Below are 16,306 nucleotides of genomic sequence, written 5' to 3'. Positions count from 1 at the left end.
AATAGTAAATACGGAAATGTGAATTTAACGCCTTTTCCTAATATCGCAGAATAGTTTTTCATAGCTTGGCATTCTTATAAATCTAGATCTTCAACGTAAAGATCTTTCTGTCAGTGGCCTATTACGTCTCGAAAGACATCTTTTCCCTTTGCAACTAAGGTGACCAGACGTCCCGATTTGGGCGGGACAGTCACGCTTTGGATAGTTTTTCGCGCATTCATACAAAAAAAAAAAAAAAAGTCGATCAATGTGTTTGTTTCTAAATCTGATTTAGCGCATTGTCTATATTTTTTTGGAATGGTTTGCCTGAGCTAGCCAGGAAAACCAGTTCTTCTTCTTCATCGTTCTCATTGTTATGTTGGAGTGTTCATATGACTAGACCAATACATGAGATGAACTGCGCAGTGGTTTCCAAATCAGGGAGCTCTCCATATAGTTTTCTTTCTATTGGGGTGATTTGGGGCCAATGTCTTATACGGGCCTCTTGGTAGAGAGAGCAGTTTTGGAGGACGTGGTCGGCATTTTCTGGTGATACTCCACATGGGCAGATTTCACTGGTTCCAATTTTGAGCTTCCGGAACATGTGTTGTCGCATTCTGTTGTGTCCGGTCCTGAGTCGAAAGATTATACGTTGGTCTTGTCGGGATAGCTTATAGTAAGCGTCATCTTTCTTGTGAGTTGGATGAGAGCTCGTCCATTTCTCATTTATTTTATCTACAATTAATTTCTTCATTTCTTCTGGATAGAGTGCAGAGTTTACTTGTGAGTTTGTTCTCCCACTCTTGGCGAGTGTGTCAGCCTTCTCATTTCCTGCTAGTTGTATGTGAGCTGGTATCCATTGAATAACAGTTTTTTTGCTGTTGTTGTTGAGCTTTGTAAGTGCTGTTCTGAGGTTTTTAATACAAGGGGAATCAGAGTTTTGCAAGCTTTGGAGGGTTGTTTTCGCGTCTGTTAGAAAGACAATCTGACTGTGAGGGGAACTTGGATGATTTGCTAGCATGGTAGCAGCTAGTGCTAGTGCTTCCCTTTCTGCTCTGTGACTGTCAGAGAGCTCTCCAGTTGCAATGGATTTTTCTAGTTTTCCTCCATCTGGCCATTCGCTAAGTATTCCAGCTCCTCCATTTGTGGTGGCTTTATGGGATGAGCCATCCGTGTAAACTCTGATCCACTGATTGCTAGGGTAATTGGTATGTAGAAAACAGTTCACTATTTCCTTGAGCTCTGTTGGTCTGTAATCAGATTTTCTTTTTATGTTTTCAATATGGTCCCATATAGTAGGAAGAGGGCTTTCGCCCCAGGGTGGAGATTCATTATAGTGTATCGAGGAAAACCAGTGACTTGGCAGAATTTAAGTCATTGGTTAATATGCATGACTAAATGCATGACGCGTAGGACGTAATCATCTTCTTTTTTGAATTAACGTCTGTATTATATAAGAAGATAAGATAATTAATAATTTCAAAGTTACCGCCTATGGAAAGTTTCCTTCTTTTATCCTATTTCATGTTCGCCGCTCTGCTAGTATCTGTGTTTGAGGCTTGAGTAGTTTTACTTTGAGGCATATTCTACCTTCGTTTCTAAAACTGCTTCTTGGCGTATTGCCTCCGCACGTGTTTTTGTGTTATGTTTTCTATTAATCATTTCAAGATAACAATATTTGTTGACTTTCTCTTCTGTTCCAGCCAGTGACAGTGAGAAATATCGGAGACAAAACGAGCATCGCATGTTCTACATAAAAGGGCCCTCGGAGCGTCGTTTTTTGTTTTTTTTTAATCTTTTACAGACTCTACAGTGTATTAGGCCTTCATATTTTCCGAAATAATGTAATAGCCTAAATCCGTAGACAGTAGGAGGCTTCATCCTTTTGGGACCTAACCCACTTAGCGATAAAAAAGCAACAAGGTCTATATTTTTTTATGCATGCGTTCAGTTACTAATAGGCCTACATTATCCAACTTAACAAAATGATTTTGAGGACAAGTAGACCTAAAATCGAATGTACATGATATTATATACAATTTGTGTGCCAGATTGTATTGAAACGCCCAGACCGCCTCTGTATCGGTAGGCCTACATTAACTAAAAGACATTCCCACATTCCAATGCAATTTCATGAACACAGCTGACAGAATCATTTGCCTTCATCTGCCCGCGCAGAGTATTTTTAATATTTAAGACCATTTAAGTAGGCCTACTGTTTAGCACAGTGAACTTAAAGTTGGTGATTTTGTTTATTATATGGATTATTTGTTCAGCCAATTATGCAGACTTAATTCTGTTCTCACAACTTCGAAAACCTAGAAATGAGTCTGGTTTCTATTTTGGGGGTATTTCGTCATCTGAGATCACAAAATAATATCGGAAAATAATGCTTATTTGATAAACTTTTGATATTTCTTTATTGCTGTCAACCATGATAGAGAAAAATCGCCAAGATTTAATCTCCTTAAGTAGTTTTGCTAAAACTGCATTGCATTGCTCAAATAGGTCTATTATCTGGATGGCTGCCTGGTCGTGCGGAAGATGGCTGCCTGGTCGTGCGGTTTAATTGCGCGCTGGACTGTCGTTTGGATTTATCGATGGTCCCGGGTTCAAACCGTGCCGCTCCCATCCCCAGTCGTCCTGCGGGAGGTTTGGACTAGGAAGTAAATTATCTTCAACTCTGAATGAACATCCGAAACTTGTCAAACATTTTAACAAACAAACAAAACAAACATTTTATTAACTCGTTTGCAATCTGTATGGCGTGGTAAGGAGTTGTATTTTATTTCCATTAGAATTTGTGTAGGCCTAAGTGCTAAGAAATTGTCGCTCTTGCTTGTGTCTCCTAAACGATAATGTTCGCAATGACTAAGATATTTGTTACTGGCCAAAGTTAAAACTACCGGGTATCATTCATTATGAGATGAATTGCTTTCCCTCGGTAATTTTCTACTTATTCAAGGTGCTCATTGGTCACTTCACCCACCGTTCATGTTGTCTGTATGTTTAGCAAGCTTGTTGATAAAGTTAAGTAATTAGCAGGCCTATCTTGTTTGTTTCCTTTCTTTTTTTTTTTTTTTTTCAATTGGGTTGGACAACGAACAACATTGATGCTGTCTCTCAGCTCAAGTACTCAGACTTAAGGTAATGTGGGCCTTCTAGAGAGTATCACACTTTGATTCAAAGTATCGTAAATCCTGAAGTTGTATTGTTATGTTAATTATGCTTTGCTTTCTGTTCAAATGTCAATATTCATAGCAATATTCAATAAAGATTGGACTGAGGTATTTTGTTATTGGGCACAAGAGCAAATTAAATGTAGGGTGGGGAACGGGAAGGTGTCTTTCGGAAAATGCATTTTTTTCTTCTAAGGCCTGAAACTGATGGTCTAAACTCTTAAAGAAATATCTGCGGTCTTTAATACCGTACATCGCTTACTTTAAGACTAAAGGATGCACTCACAAACACACAACTAACCTAAGCCGCTCTATACAGAGTTCAAAAGCTGATAAGTGTGTGCTGAAGGGTCGATCAATCGGAGGATGCTTTAAAAGTTGGGATTGTAATAAAAATGGGCCGAAGTGTGTAAGCGGTTGTGTGTGTGGGGGGGGGGGGTCACGGTCGAAATACAATAGGCCTATAGATTGAATTGAGAAGCCAAAGAAAAGTCAGATTGTACGTAGAACTAACTTTTTTTGTTGGGGGGGGGGGGAGAGTAAAAGTGATTCTAGAATTCAAAGGCCCAAGGCATGTGTATGTGTAGGTGTCGGTGGCGTGTTGTAAAGCGGGTATTTTCAAATCCCATCAAAAGTCTATGCCGGTGAAATCAGAATGCACAATTACGCGGTCTGAAAAGTATGTTTGGGGGGTCGTTAAAATGTGGCCGTTTATTAAAATAAAAAAAAAAAAAAAGAATGGGATGTTAAGGCCACAATCAACAATATAAAGCCTGGGAACAAGTCAACGGGCGTAGCCGGTGTGCAATGCTGGTAAAGATAGAGTTATTATTGTTTAACCATTCATAAAGAGAATACACATATTAACACGATTCAATTAAGACAAACAACTATAGTCTACTTACACTCTTTGACCAAAGGCAAACAACTATAGTCTACTTACACTCTTTGACCAAAGGCAAACAAAAATAGTCTACTTACACTCTTTGACCAAAGGCAAACAAAAATAGTCTACTTACACTCTTTGACCAAAGGCAAACAACTATAGTCTACTTACACTCTCTTTGACCAAAGGCAAACAACTATAGTCTACTTACACACTCTTTGACCAAAGGCAAACAACTATAGTCTACTTACACTCTTTGACCAAAGGCAAACAACTATAGTCTACTTATACTCTTTGACCAAAGGCAAACAAAAATAGTTTACTTACACTCTTTGACCAAAGGCAAACGAACTACTCTGACTTTCTTTTTGACTTAATGCATTCAAAACCTTTTCTTCTTCTGCGTTCTCGTTCTCATGTTGGAGGACTTAGATAATTAGTCCACTGGCCAGTGGTTTCCATATCTTTTTTTTTTCTATGCTAAGTTTGTTTTTTTTTTTTGGGGGGGGGGGGGGGGCGCCAGTATCTTATTTGGGCCTCATGGTAAACTAAACAACTTTGGAGACACTTCACATGGTCGTGTGTTTCACCAGATCCAATTTTCAGTTTCTGGGTGTATTGAACAATTATTTGTTGATCATGTCAGGTCAGCTTGACATTAACCTTTAAAAAAACCAAATAGAGGAAAACAAAACTAAGGCTGTCCATATATTATAAGGTGTTACAACTTTCCTAGAAGACCTAAAACTATGGGCACCTGCTGGAAAGAGGCTGTAGAAGTCGCCTATGACCAATCTCTGTTGAGAGAGCTTGCCACCCTATGCACAGAATGATTTGGAAGGACACAAGTATTACTAGATGTTCAGTTCACTAGTTTTTATTGATACTTTCCAATTGATACCTTTCCTTTTTTAGTGGCCCCCGAAAGGGAAAAAGACGCTATTTTTGTGCGAAATGTCTGTCTGTCTGTCCGTCCGTTTAGATCTCGTAAACTAGAAAAGATATTGAAAATCCGACATCACAATATTTTAGACCATTCAAAGTTCTGATGCAATGGCTACTTTTTTTTTTTCTGAAAGCGAAAAATCTAATTTTTAAAATCAGTTATGCAAGCAGTCTTTTAAAGAGAAAAAGCTAATTAGTATGCATTATAAGTTAGACCTAATGAATAGTAATAAACTTCATTTTTCTGAACATTTTTTTTTATTGAGGAATTTTTTTATTTTTTTTTGAGGATTCGAATAAGAGATTGAGCCTTTTCAAAACAATTAGATCAATTATAAGACATCAGTTAGGCCAGGGGAGGCGCGGTGGCTGAGCAGTAAAGCGCTTGGCTTCCGAACCGGGGGTCCCGGGTTCGAATCCTGGTAAAGACTGGGATTTTCAACTTTGGAATCTTTGGGCGCCTCTGAGTCCACTCAGCTCTAATGGGTACCTGACATTAGTTGGGGAAAAATATAGGCGGTTGGTCGTTGTGCTGGCTATATGACACCCTCGCTAACCGTAGGCCAAAAAAACAGATGAAATTTACATCATCTGCCCTATAGACCACAAGGTCTAAAAGGGGAACTAGTTAGGCCAGGTTCACATCTAACTTTACATTCACTTACACCTATCCTTTGATCTGCGGGACCGTTGGGGCACTACACAAGATCTGTTAACCTTCTTTCTCCATTCTTATCTCTCATTTGTCTTTGATATAATTTCATTTGGATGTTCTTTCTGAAAATATTGAAGCCTGCCTGGGTGGACCTCTTCGTTTCCACACAAACTGTCTTTTGTAACCTTGTTTTTTTTTAACTATTTGTATCAGTGTTTTTCATTCCAATTACAGTGCATAAATAAAATAGTACAGTATCCGTACGGCAGAATCTTAAGTAGTACAGCTAGAACACTGAGTCATTGGCATTTGATATTATAACTTAGACATAGAACAACATTGAAAAAAAAGGGAACATGAAAAAGTCTCTTGTAGTCACTCATATGTTACAGTTTATTTGTTTTGCTTCAACTTACAACCTTCTACTTTGTAGTATACATGGAACAAAATAATTATAAAATACTGCATGACTGCAAAATGACCACAGCAGAATTCCAAACAATTAGTTCTGACCAATCACTAACAAAAAAAAAATGGAAACTGAAGTTTACATGAACAAAACAAACTGAAATAGACATGATGACAGTGAACTGGTGAGAACAAAATTTGGATGAGTTGATTTTCCCAGTCACTGAGACAAAACTTATTTGGTGCACGCTTTCATACGAGTGCAGACATTAGGTTAGGGTTAGGTTACAGACACACACACACAAGTAAACAAAAAGTAGGGGAGACTTAATTGTCCTTGCAGTTAATCAAAGAGTTAATGTTCTTGATCAACCTGATCCACATAAGACTGTCCTACAGCATAGCCAGTGTAGCAGTAAAGGAATGGTTGAAATCATTGTGGTTAGGAGGGTGGCTAAGGTGTACAACATTCTCAGAAACAAAATAGTGTTATATAGGTAGGTGATACTGGGATAAATAGAAAGTATACGAACAATTTTTGTTTAAATATAATAAAGACCCTGCATCCTGACAAAAAGAAGTTTTAGTTACAACAAAAGGCACATGACAATGAAACTATTTGATATGTGCATCAACTGAAGAAGTGTGCTAACACAAGTGGTTCAAGGTGAAATCTAATCCAGAAACAACCCTGTCACCCCTCTCCTGCTTACGATCACAAGAGCACTAATCAGTCACCCTCATAGAGGATTTTGGTTTCGGACATACACACACAAACACAATTTGTAATACATTTGTAGTAGTGGCCATGCAGTACAAAAAAAAAAATAATGAAATAAAACTAATAGAAAAGTTCAATGTATACATTGTATCTTCACGCTGTCATGGTTGATACATTAAAATGTGATCACAATGAAGTAACACTACCCTTCGCCTTTAAAAATACTTGCCCAAGATTGTACAATTTAGACCAATAAAAATCAATGATTAAAATCAATGAGGATAATGAGCTGTCCTTACATCTTGGTTTTCTTTCAAAACAAAACATAAGAGCAAATAGAAGAGTCAGTACATGGAAAAAAAAAACATTCAACTTCACCTAGACTAAAACTATTTCAACACTCTTGATCTTTTAATCAAGAAAACTTTCAAGTCCATAATAGATGTCATAACCCTAAAACTGTCTTGGCTTATTGGTTTTGTTAGTAATGTATAAAGAAGAAAACCATCCATCTGTTTTGGAATGGACAATTGATGTTAATAAAAATTATCTTCTCAATGACCAAACTGTTCATGTGATGTTGATATTAACTCAATATAATGTGCAGGCTAGTGATATAATAAAAAAAAACAAAAAAAAAAAACAACAACACTTTATCATAACATGTTTAGTTAGCGGTATAACCAGCCATTCTATATTGTCACACAACCATCAGCAAACAGCAGTGTTGAATAAATATTAACAAGCTCCACTAAATGGCAAAAAAAAAAATCTGAACAATATTTTGTGTAGTGGAGCGACTAAGTTATTGACAGAAAGCTACTATTGTTAACTATTTCTACAGTGCAACAATAAGAAAAAAATGTTATATGAACATAAGGTTGAATCCAATGTAGCTACACAATACAGGTGAGTCTTATGTGATTACAATATTTGATTGAACCAAGTGTGATTAAAACTAAAGGTTGAATCAAACATTGTTAGAACATAAGATTGAACCAAAATTAAACAGCACCATAGTTTAGGTTCAGCTTCAATAATAGGCAAACCCAGAGCTTATTGTTTAATAAATATATCTAGAAAAAAAAAAAGATTAAATGTAGTAAAAAATGTTGACAAATTAGAAGCATTATTCTTAACATGTCAGTTGAATGAAATAACAATTTTAAAAAATAACATTACACTGTGGTTGTTTTTTTTTTTTGTCTGTTTACATTATTAGTTTTTAAATGCAAAGCGAAAAATCTGATTTACAAATGAGTCAAGTACCATCATAGCATTGTTTTTTTCTTGCATTCTTGAAACATAAGCTTAAGAATTACATGTTTTTTTTTCTCTTAAAATAAAACAACACATTTAAAAAAACCTGGCTAAGTGTACAGTGAGTCCTCACTTAATGACTTAATGATGGATCTGTTTAACATTTAATTCTGATATATGACCAGATTTCAAAGATACTACAATTGGCCACAATTGGCAGAGCGATATTTTATACCTTTGTGTGGTGGCGGAGTAGTGGCAACACAATGGTGTTTTGTGTACAATAAGGTGAATTCACAGACCAAAGACTTAATTGATTTGGAAGAGCAACAACACATGGATGAAGTAGAAGAGATAAGTCAATCAGATGTATCACCTCCCTAAATGTTCACAACTAAGGGCTTGGCTAAAGTGTTTATGAAAGTGAATAAAACTTGGTGATTTAGAGGCAATGGACCCCAACATTGAAAAGTTGGTAAAATTTGAAAGTGTTTGCCTGTTATCGTGAAATTTATAAAGAGAAGAAAAACAACAATCCTCCATTTTAGACTTCTTGCAGTGAACTCCTATCCAGACTTCAACCCCTATGCCTACGCCTGACACAGGCTCCATTTTTGGTCCAGTCCCTCCCTTACCAGAGCCGTCAGCTGTCCACAATTCAGACGAAGATTCTGATGACCCAACCTGCATGTTCAACACTGAAGATGGAGTCCTATTTATAAAAGAGTGAAATTCATACTGTATCGTGAACAAGCTCTATTTTTCATAATTTTGCTTTGTATCTTAAAATTGTTTAGTACCCTTATTCAAGTTATTTTTTTGGCCAATGTAGCATAAAGCTAAATTTTCTTTATGGTTCCTGATACACTTCTGTGCCTGATGTACTATGTAAAATATATTGAATTTTATTGTTTTATTTTATTTTGCTCATATGCATGAGTACTGTATGTTTGAATGTTTTCTTTCTTTACAGGGTAATTGCATTGTCATACGTATCACTGTACAATTTTATAACTAAATTTATTTTTCATTTATCTGAATGATTTCAAATTGAATTTTGTTTTTCATTGCTCACATGTATGTAACCTAGGTTCATGTCTTGTTTCAATTTAAAATCTAAACTATGCTCTGTACATTGAATGTTATTTGCTTCCATTTTAATACAATCATATTTTCCTGATGTAGGTTAGCTGCTTGTTTTTTCAATGTAAGTTCAAATTTGTTTTAATTTCTATATGCAACAATTTATTTATTTTTTGTGTCCCTAAAACACATTTGTCCGCTGTGTTTTCTTTATATGTACCTTGGGGAAAATACTCAAAGGAATTTCAAGTCTATACAGCACTGAATCAAAAGAAAAAAGTTACCACATACTCTACTATTTAAAAATTACAAATACCTAATCCAAATTTCCGGTCACAATTAACAACAAAACATACGTAGCAACTGATTTAGTAGTCTCTAACCCCATTTTTAAGCAAGGACTCACTGTATTGACCAATACAATTTTATCAGCAGGTTTTCTAAAGGATTTGTTTGTATTGCAGTGTAAACAAGACCATTCAGCAGTGTGTATGACACATTGGCTGAGAAGTATAAGCAATCCCAGGGTCCGAAGCAAAATATAATTTCTGACTTAGTATGAACATTTTTTATCAATGAGTATAGCAGCATTGCTCTATATGGCTGCAACACAAAGCCAAGAAAACAATGCATTTCTTTGCTCATTAAACAAAAAAAAAAAAAGGAATTATTGTTCTATAACAAGGATCACACAAAATCAATTCAGCTAGTTAATGCATGCATTCACAGCAGGCATGTGTCGATGAGTAACACCAGGAGAGGATCAATCAAAAGTGACCATGGCAAAATGAATCCCCAGTGTGCAATCAATCACTAGAATACAGGCTTGAAATTCATGAAGGTCAATGCCATCCTTGCACAGGAACATGTCATTCATTAGACAAATGAGAAATAACTGACTCAGATGAGGCAATGTCTAGATAATTCTATTAGAAGTCTCATGTTGTCAACCGTCTAAAGATTTAAGAATTTTTTTTATCACAAAAAAAAAATATTGCAGACTACAACAATTGCAATAAAAATATTTTTTAAACTAAATTATTAAAAGTTTAATTTCAAATGACAAATATATCTATGGTCACAGGATAATAATTTTAATAAGGAATAGACTACCATAAAGAAAATAGTATTCAATCTTCATAGAGGGTAGTAAAGGCACCAACTAAATAGTTCATATCTGCTCCAAGTCTCAACTTCAAAACTTGACTATTTGATACAATGTATTAAATGACTGTTCTACCAACTGTTTATTTCCAAATGTTTGAGAATGAAATCTTCACTTCTTCAGACATCAAACAAATCACACATAGGTCAAAATTATTGTTGAAAGAATCATCTGGGATACAGCCATTCAAGTTGAATGAATTCAAGACACCCTGTCCACAATGAGTCACTCATTTCTATCTGTCTAGACCAGGGTTGGCGGCAAAAGTCAATGGAGAGATAACAAACTGACCAGATAGTTTCCTTCAGAAGAAATGCCAGGTTGCTGAATCACAGAATAAATTGTAGGGAAGAAGTCACACACACACATACATGCCGTGTTGGAATCAAAATGTTAGCTAGAGATCGCAGATGAAAGGACCAGAGATGCATCTCAAAACAATCATTGAATGCCCAATGCTGTTCTTGTCTGTTTAATACGCTCCAATCTAGTTGTTAAGTGTTTGTTTTGGTTCTGCAATTCTTCAATCTGAGTTAAAGCTTCACGTAGCTGAAAGACAACATAAAAAGGATTGATTCAAAAAATAATTATAAAAATCTAAACTATTCATGTCATTTTTCTTTTGAAATCTGAAAGTGGTGTGGAAAAAAGAAAACATTGTTTCTACCTCTTTTTGTAGTTTTCTTTTTTCTTGTTTTAGTTCATCTTCCATTCCCTCTGCTCTCTCTGCATCTGTTTTGTATCTTTTGACTTGAGTTTCTAACCTAGTTACCTGGGACAGGAAAACATAAGCTGCAGGTAAATTAGTGGAGAAATATTTTGTTCAATATCTTTCTAGAAACAAACACAATTTTTTAGATGATCTGCTATACAGTTTAAAAAATAAGTTCACAATTCGTTCAAACTTAGTTAAAGATATATGAACCAATGTACTGTCAACCTACCATTCCCTCTAATGTGGCTATATCTTGTTCAGCTTTTTGTAATTTAAATTTGTAATCATGTATTTGTTTACTTGCTTCACCTGAAAAATAGATTGAAAAATATTTGAAATTCTAAGTTCATGAAATGTTGATGACTAAAATAGCTATAAATCCATTCAAAATATCTGTACAAGCTGTTGAAATTTTGATAAGCAAGTAATAAGTATTGAACATGAAACTAAACATCATAGTATTACCTAGGCTTGGATATAGTACTACTCAAGCTTGGCTATAGAACATTACTCTAGTATTACCTAAGCTTGAATCTAGTATTGCCTACACTAAACATACAGTCAAACATTATTAAAGTTGCTTATATCTTATATTTCGGATCAACTCCTACATGCTCTAGTCCAGGCTGAAAGTTAGAAGTTAGGCTACACTGATGAAAAAAAAAGGACTTAAGAAAGAAAGATTTGAGATTTGAATCATAAATATAAGCAATAGCTATAACTTCTACTCAAAATTATAGCAAATATTTATCAATGGACTTTATACAAAATTTTAATCTAAACATATTTTTTTTCAAATTGAATGGACCGAATGTGTTTGATGGTAGCAAACAATAAAGCAACAAGATTTGGATTCTTGATCAGTTAGCAACAGAGACCATTTTTGTGTTCAAACTAGTGTTTTCATGGCAGAGATCTTTATGGGATCAGGTCACTTCTAGTATAATACACAGAGTTGTAGAATGTACTGCATGCTCTCTCACAGAAACACAAAATGTGCATAGAAAAATGTAAATCAAAAGTATATCTATCATCTAAGATAAACCATTTAAAGAGATTTGACACAAAAATAACATCTTTGAAATAAAAAAAAATGGAAGAGAAAATATATTAGTAATAGATCCATAAGATTAAAACCCATTTCCTTCTTGCGCAAGAGCAGTGGTAGGAAGATTACTTACTAAATCAATGGAAAATTAAAATCTATTTGAAAAAATTGCATGCAACATTTCAATCCTTAAGAAAAAATGTAAATCATTATTTTCAAAAATGTTTTTGAAGTTTGATAAGTTTGGTTTGTTAAAAGGTCTATCAAAAGAAATATGATAGCATCATAAAACAGCTATAAACAACATTCCATTTGAGTGATCACTTGACCTTATATATATATATCAGATTTAAGTCAGAGTTGGGTTCAGAGCCATCTCAATGGTTACCTGAAAGTTAAAATGTTTTTTAACAGCACAATGATCAATCAATGGTAGATGTGGAATACAGTTCTTTTGTTCTTTTTAATGACTTTTCATGTCAAAAGTTCTCATATTAGCTGTGTTTACATTTGTGTTTTTTTCATAAACTGTTGTTCAGAGAGAACTGTGTGATAAGAATCTTGAATTATTTGTTCCTAAATGTCTGTGTTCTAAGTAAGAATACTTTTTTTAAAATGTCAGTATTAACATTCTTAGAACATTCTATCAAACATACACAACGAAATCACATGAAAGAAAATCAAAAAACAAAATGAGAATACTAAATTGAATTGGTTCTCTGACATGATGAATCACTTCTAGTCAACACATGGACATATACTAGTATGAATATCTTCAAATCTAATCCATGCAAGAGAAATCAATAACATAGTACAAATAATTGAATGTGCTTTACAAACAAAAATGTGACTGGTTTAGATCAAAGTTTGTACAGATGTATTCAGTAGGGTCACAACATCTATTTATTTCACTTATTATTTTTGTTTCAAATTTGACTAAGGCCTACAATCTGTACAAATTTTGAAAAAAAAAAAAGAACATTGCTGAAATGTCAATGAAAATGTCATGAAGTCAATCCATGCCTACAATTTACCTCTTTCACGTTGTGTAATTCCTGAGAAGTGAAACGGTCACTATGTCATTACGTAAGATAAATCTGAACAAAAACCTCCAAGTATTCATGTTCTATATACCCCATGATTAAGAAGGATCTGCTCTCAGGGCATATTTTATGTAACACATTTAAAAGGGCTGGTAAAACTGGAAATGCATCAGTACATTTGTATACATTTCAAACAATGAAGAGCATCAATAAGGATCATTATTGCATCTGATCCCATCAATGTCCAACAAATCTCTGATGATCACTGTCTTACAGATATTATAGAAAATACCAGTAACTAGAATGTGTACGTGTGTTTTATTACAAAAGTCGGAATAAGAAATACAGATACTTATATAAATGAATATAAAATGATGCAAACTAAAAAACTACATATGTATTTAGTTTTAGAGTAGCCATCTCCATTTAAAAAAAAGTAAATGTGTAATTGTTAACAGTAAATAAAACTATAAAGTCGTAATTAAATGCATACCTTCCAGTAAACTTGCTAAAACAAAAATTCAATAGAATATATCAACTTCATCATTTTTTTTTTCTTTTAAAGACGTGTTTAAAAATAGCTCTAGTATTTGTAATAATTTTACAGCTTTTCGACTATTTATAGGTCATTATGATATGATTCTTCTTTTGACCATAAAAAATGTGTAATTGCTATTTCTGATAATAGGAAGTATTTAAATCATACTTTTCTTTTACATCAATATTTTTGTTTATATATGAAATGTCTAGCATTTCAATAGAAAACAAAAGTGTGAGATGCACACTAAAAACTGTATTTTGTAAGATGCCTAAAGTTTGTAGTAACTGACTTACAGACGAAGACATATACAATAAAGTAAATCAATAGGTGTAGATAAAATATGAAAGTTTAATCACAGAATGCAAACAGTCTACTCTCAGTCACCATAACAAAAGATGTTGCTCCTATGAAAGCCTAGCCTCAACTATCTGTTTATTTCTACCTAAAGTGTGTCTCTACAATTTGAAGAAATCAAGAAATGGAAAAATGATTACTGAATTTAAACCTAACTTAAAGGAATCTGAGCCAATGGACAAAAAAAAAAAATCAAAAGCTATTTGATTTACCTCCCATGAAAAAAAAAAAACTTTAAGCACATAAATAAAAAAAATAATCAAAGTAAAATTCTGTGAGAACACATGAACAATTAATACCAAACAACAAGACTAGTGATATTATAGTTAGTAACACTTACGTTGAACTTCATACAGTTGCATTTCCGGTCCATTGATTTGAGGCACATTAGCTAAGAGTTCTCCTTTTTTGGCACTAAATTGATGGTCTTCCAGTTCACTCTTTAGGGCTTTGATCTGTTTACAAATATTTTTAACAATTATTTTTTTTTAATTCTTAATTTTTAGTGAAAGATTCCTCCTATTTTGTATATTTATTAACTATTAGTTCATAGTGTTCCAGTTAATTGTGTTTGCAAAGAAAGAGTGGCTTTGGTCATCAAAATTCATCATCCATCTCAGCAGAACAGGAAAAGGTCAAATAAAATGTAGATATAGAAGAGTTTTCAAGAAAATGTTCACTATTATAAAATCTCTGGAGAGATAACCAATAATAATTATGAAACTATTTCTCTTATTCTGACACCTTTAAAATACCATAAGGCTTATAGGCTGCCCATATAAAGATGACACTTTGAAATGTCATAGTACTTTATAGATGTAACAGACATTTTTAATTGGTAAAGATGAGAAGTCAAAGAGATAATGAGTGAAACAGGTGCCAGAAAACAAAAAGGGATCAAGATAAGTGGTCAGAGAAGACACTTGTGATGTCCTAATTTTCTAACAGACTTAGAAACAGATGACAGAGTTATAAACATTATTTTGAAATATGTACTTTTATAATAATGGTTTTAAACTATTTTTTTTGTGGCAAAACAGAGCATGGAGCTTTAGGAACTGACAGAAACGTTATGTGGAATTTCATCATTATAACTTTCTCCAAGAAATGTTTTCCAAACACTAACTATGCTTAAAATTAATTTAGGTCAATTTTTTTTTCAGAAATTCTTGTGGAAAGAAACTAAAGGGGTATAACTTTATAAATCAAATGGTTATATCCCCTTAAATAATATATATCTCATTCATTTTGCAAGTTGAGTTGTTTTGATATTTATTGTTTTGAAGATTATCTTCCAAAACGTTTTACAAAATATCTAATGACTAGAAACAGAAATGCAAAATTGATGGCAAACAGAGTAAGTCTACCTTAACTTTCTTGTGGGGCCCTAAGTTCACAGTGATGAGGTTTTTGATTTCATGAGTTTCTGTGCTTAATAGTGTACAAGAGTATTGTATGGTCATCCCAAAGACTTGTACTTTTTTTTTAGCCATAGCCAGTGTACCCACTGAGAAATGCTTGAAAACTTGATTCCCTCCCATCAGGATATCAACCCAGAACATCATTCAGCAGCAGAGTAACTAGCACTTCAATAAACCCTCCCTGTATACTTTGATCACAGTCACACTATTAACAGAACAATTGGTTTAAAGTAAAAATAATACGACACATCTACATACCTCTTTAAACAAGGATGCCTTTTCTAAAGCAAAACCTCTAATTTTATCATCTGAGGAACAATACAGGGGAAACATTTTAAACTACCATTATTTAGTTAATATCATCAAACCATCTGATATACTGAGCTCTGTGTCTATAAGCCCACACAACACTAAACATTGGACATGACTTATCCATGCTCATATCCCACTGTGCACAATAAATTGAGCTTATCCTCAATGTTATATATGTCATTGGTAATCATAGTTAATTAGATATAGCCATATTAAAACATATGATAATATGTCATGTATAATTTTTCTTTGTGTGGGTTAGTTTTCAAATAAGTACATAGATTTTAGTACCAAATGTCTCCTACACTTACAGCAGACCAGTGTGGTTTGATAGGCCCATTTTTAAAACATAAAATTGATCAAATTAGTCTTTCAATTTGTAGTATTGTAATTAGTAATTATAATAGATGTTCTGTTGATATTAAATTGTTAGAAAATACATTTTATTTTTTCTTTCTTTTCTTATGTCTTTACATAGAGAGAGAGAGAGAGAGACAGAGAGAGAGAGAGAGAGAAACAAATGAGGAACAAATGCAACACAAAACATGAACAAACTAAGCAGGCAAGGAACTACAGTCAAACCTCCTTATA

General features: G+C 33.9%; 1 protein-coding gene across 1 annotated transcript; it reads right to left on the bottom strand.

The window, feature by feature from the left end:
• Positions 1-10,722: 10,722 nt before the first annotated feature.
• Positions 10,723-15,736, bottom strand: LOC129924291 (leucine-rich repeat flightless-interacting protein 2-like). Its single transcript, XM_056018546.1, has 6 exons — positions 15,662-15,736; positions 14,323-14,437; positions 13,581-13,595; positions 11,226-11,305; positions 10,949-11,053; positions 10,723-10,830 (listed from the first exon to the last, which is right to left on the bottom strand). Exons 1-6 carry the CDS (start codon positions 15,734-15,736, stop codon positions 10,723-10,725), a joined length of 498 nt encoding a protein of 165 aa, XP_055874521.1.
• Positions 15,737-16,306: the final 570 nt, after the last annotated feature.

The sequence above is a fragment of the Biomphalaria glabrata genome, chromosome 1 (assembly GCF_947242115.1).
Source record: "Biomphalaria glabrata chromosome 1, xgBioGlab47.1, whole genome shotgun sequence".
Lineage (NCBI taxonomy): Eukaryota > Metazoa > Mollusca > Gastropoda > Planorbidae > Biomphalaria > Biomphalaria glabrata.
The sequence above is the reverse complement of the archived record's forward strand: the minus strand, read 5'-3'. Positions and strand labels throughout refer to the sequence as shown.

Excerpts from the sequence above, each read along its gene's own strand:
- LOC129924291 (XM_056018546.1), bottom strand. The coding sequence starts at position 15,736 with ATGTTTCCCCTGTATTGTTCCTCAGATGATAAAATTAGAGGTTTTGCT. Across the intron at positions 11,054-11,225 it reads TAGCCACATTAGAGGGAATG|GTAACTAGGTTAGAAACTCA; the intron begins GTAGGTTGACAG and ends TTCCTGTCCCAG. Across the intron at positions 10,831-10,948 it reads AAAGAAAACTACAAAAAGAG|CTACGTGAAGCTTTAACTCA; the intron begins GTAGAAACAATG and ends GTTGTCTTTCAG.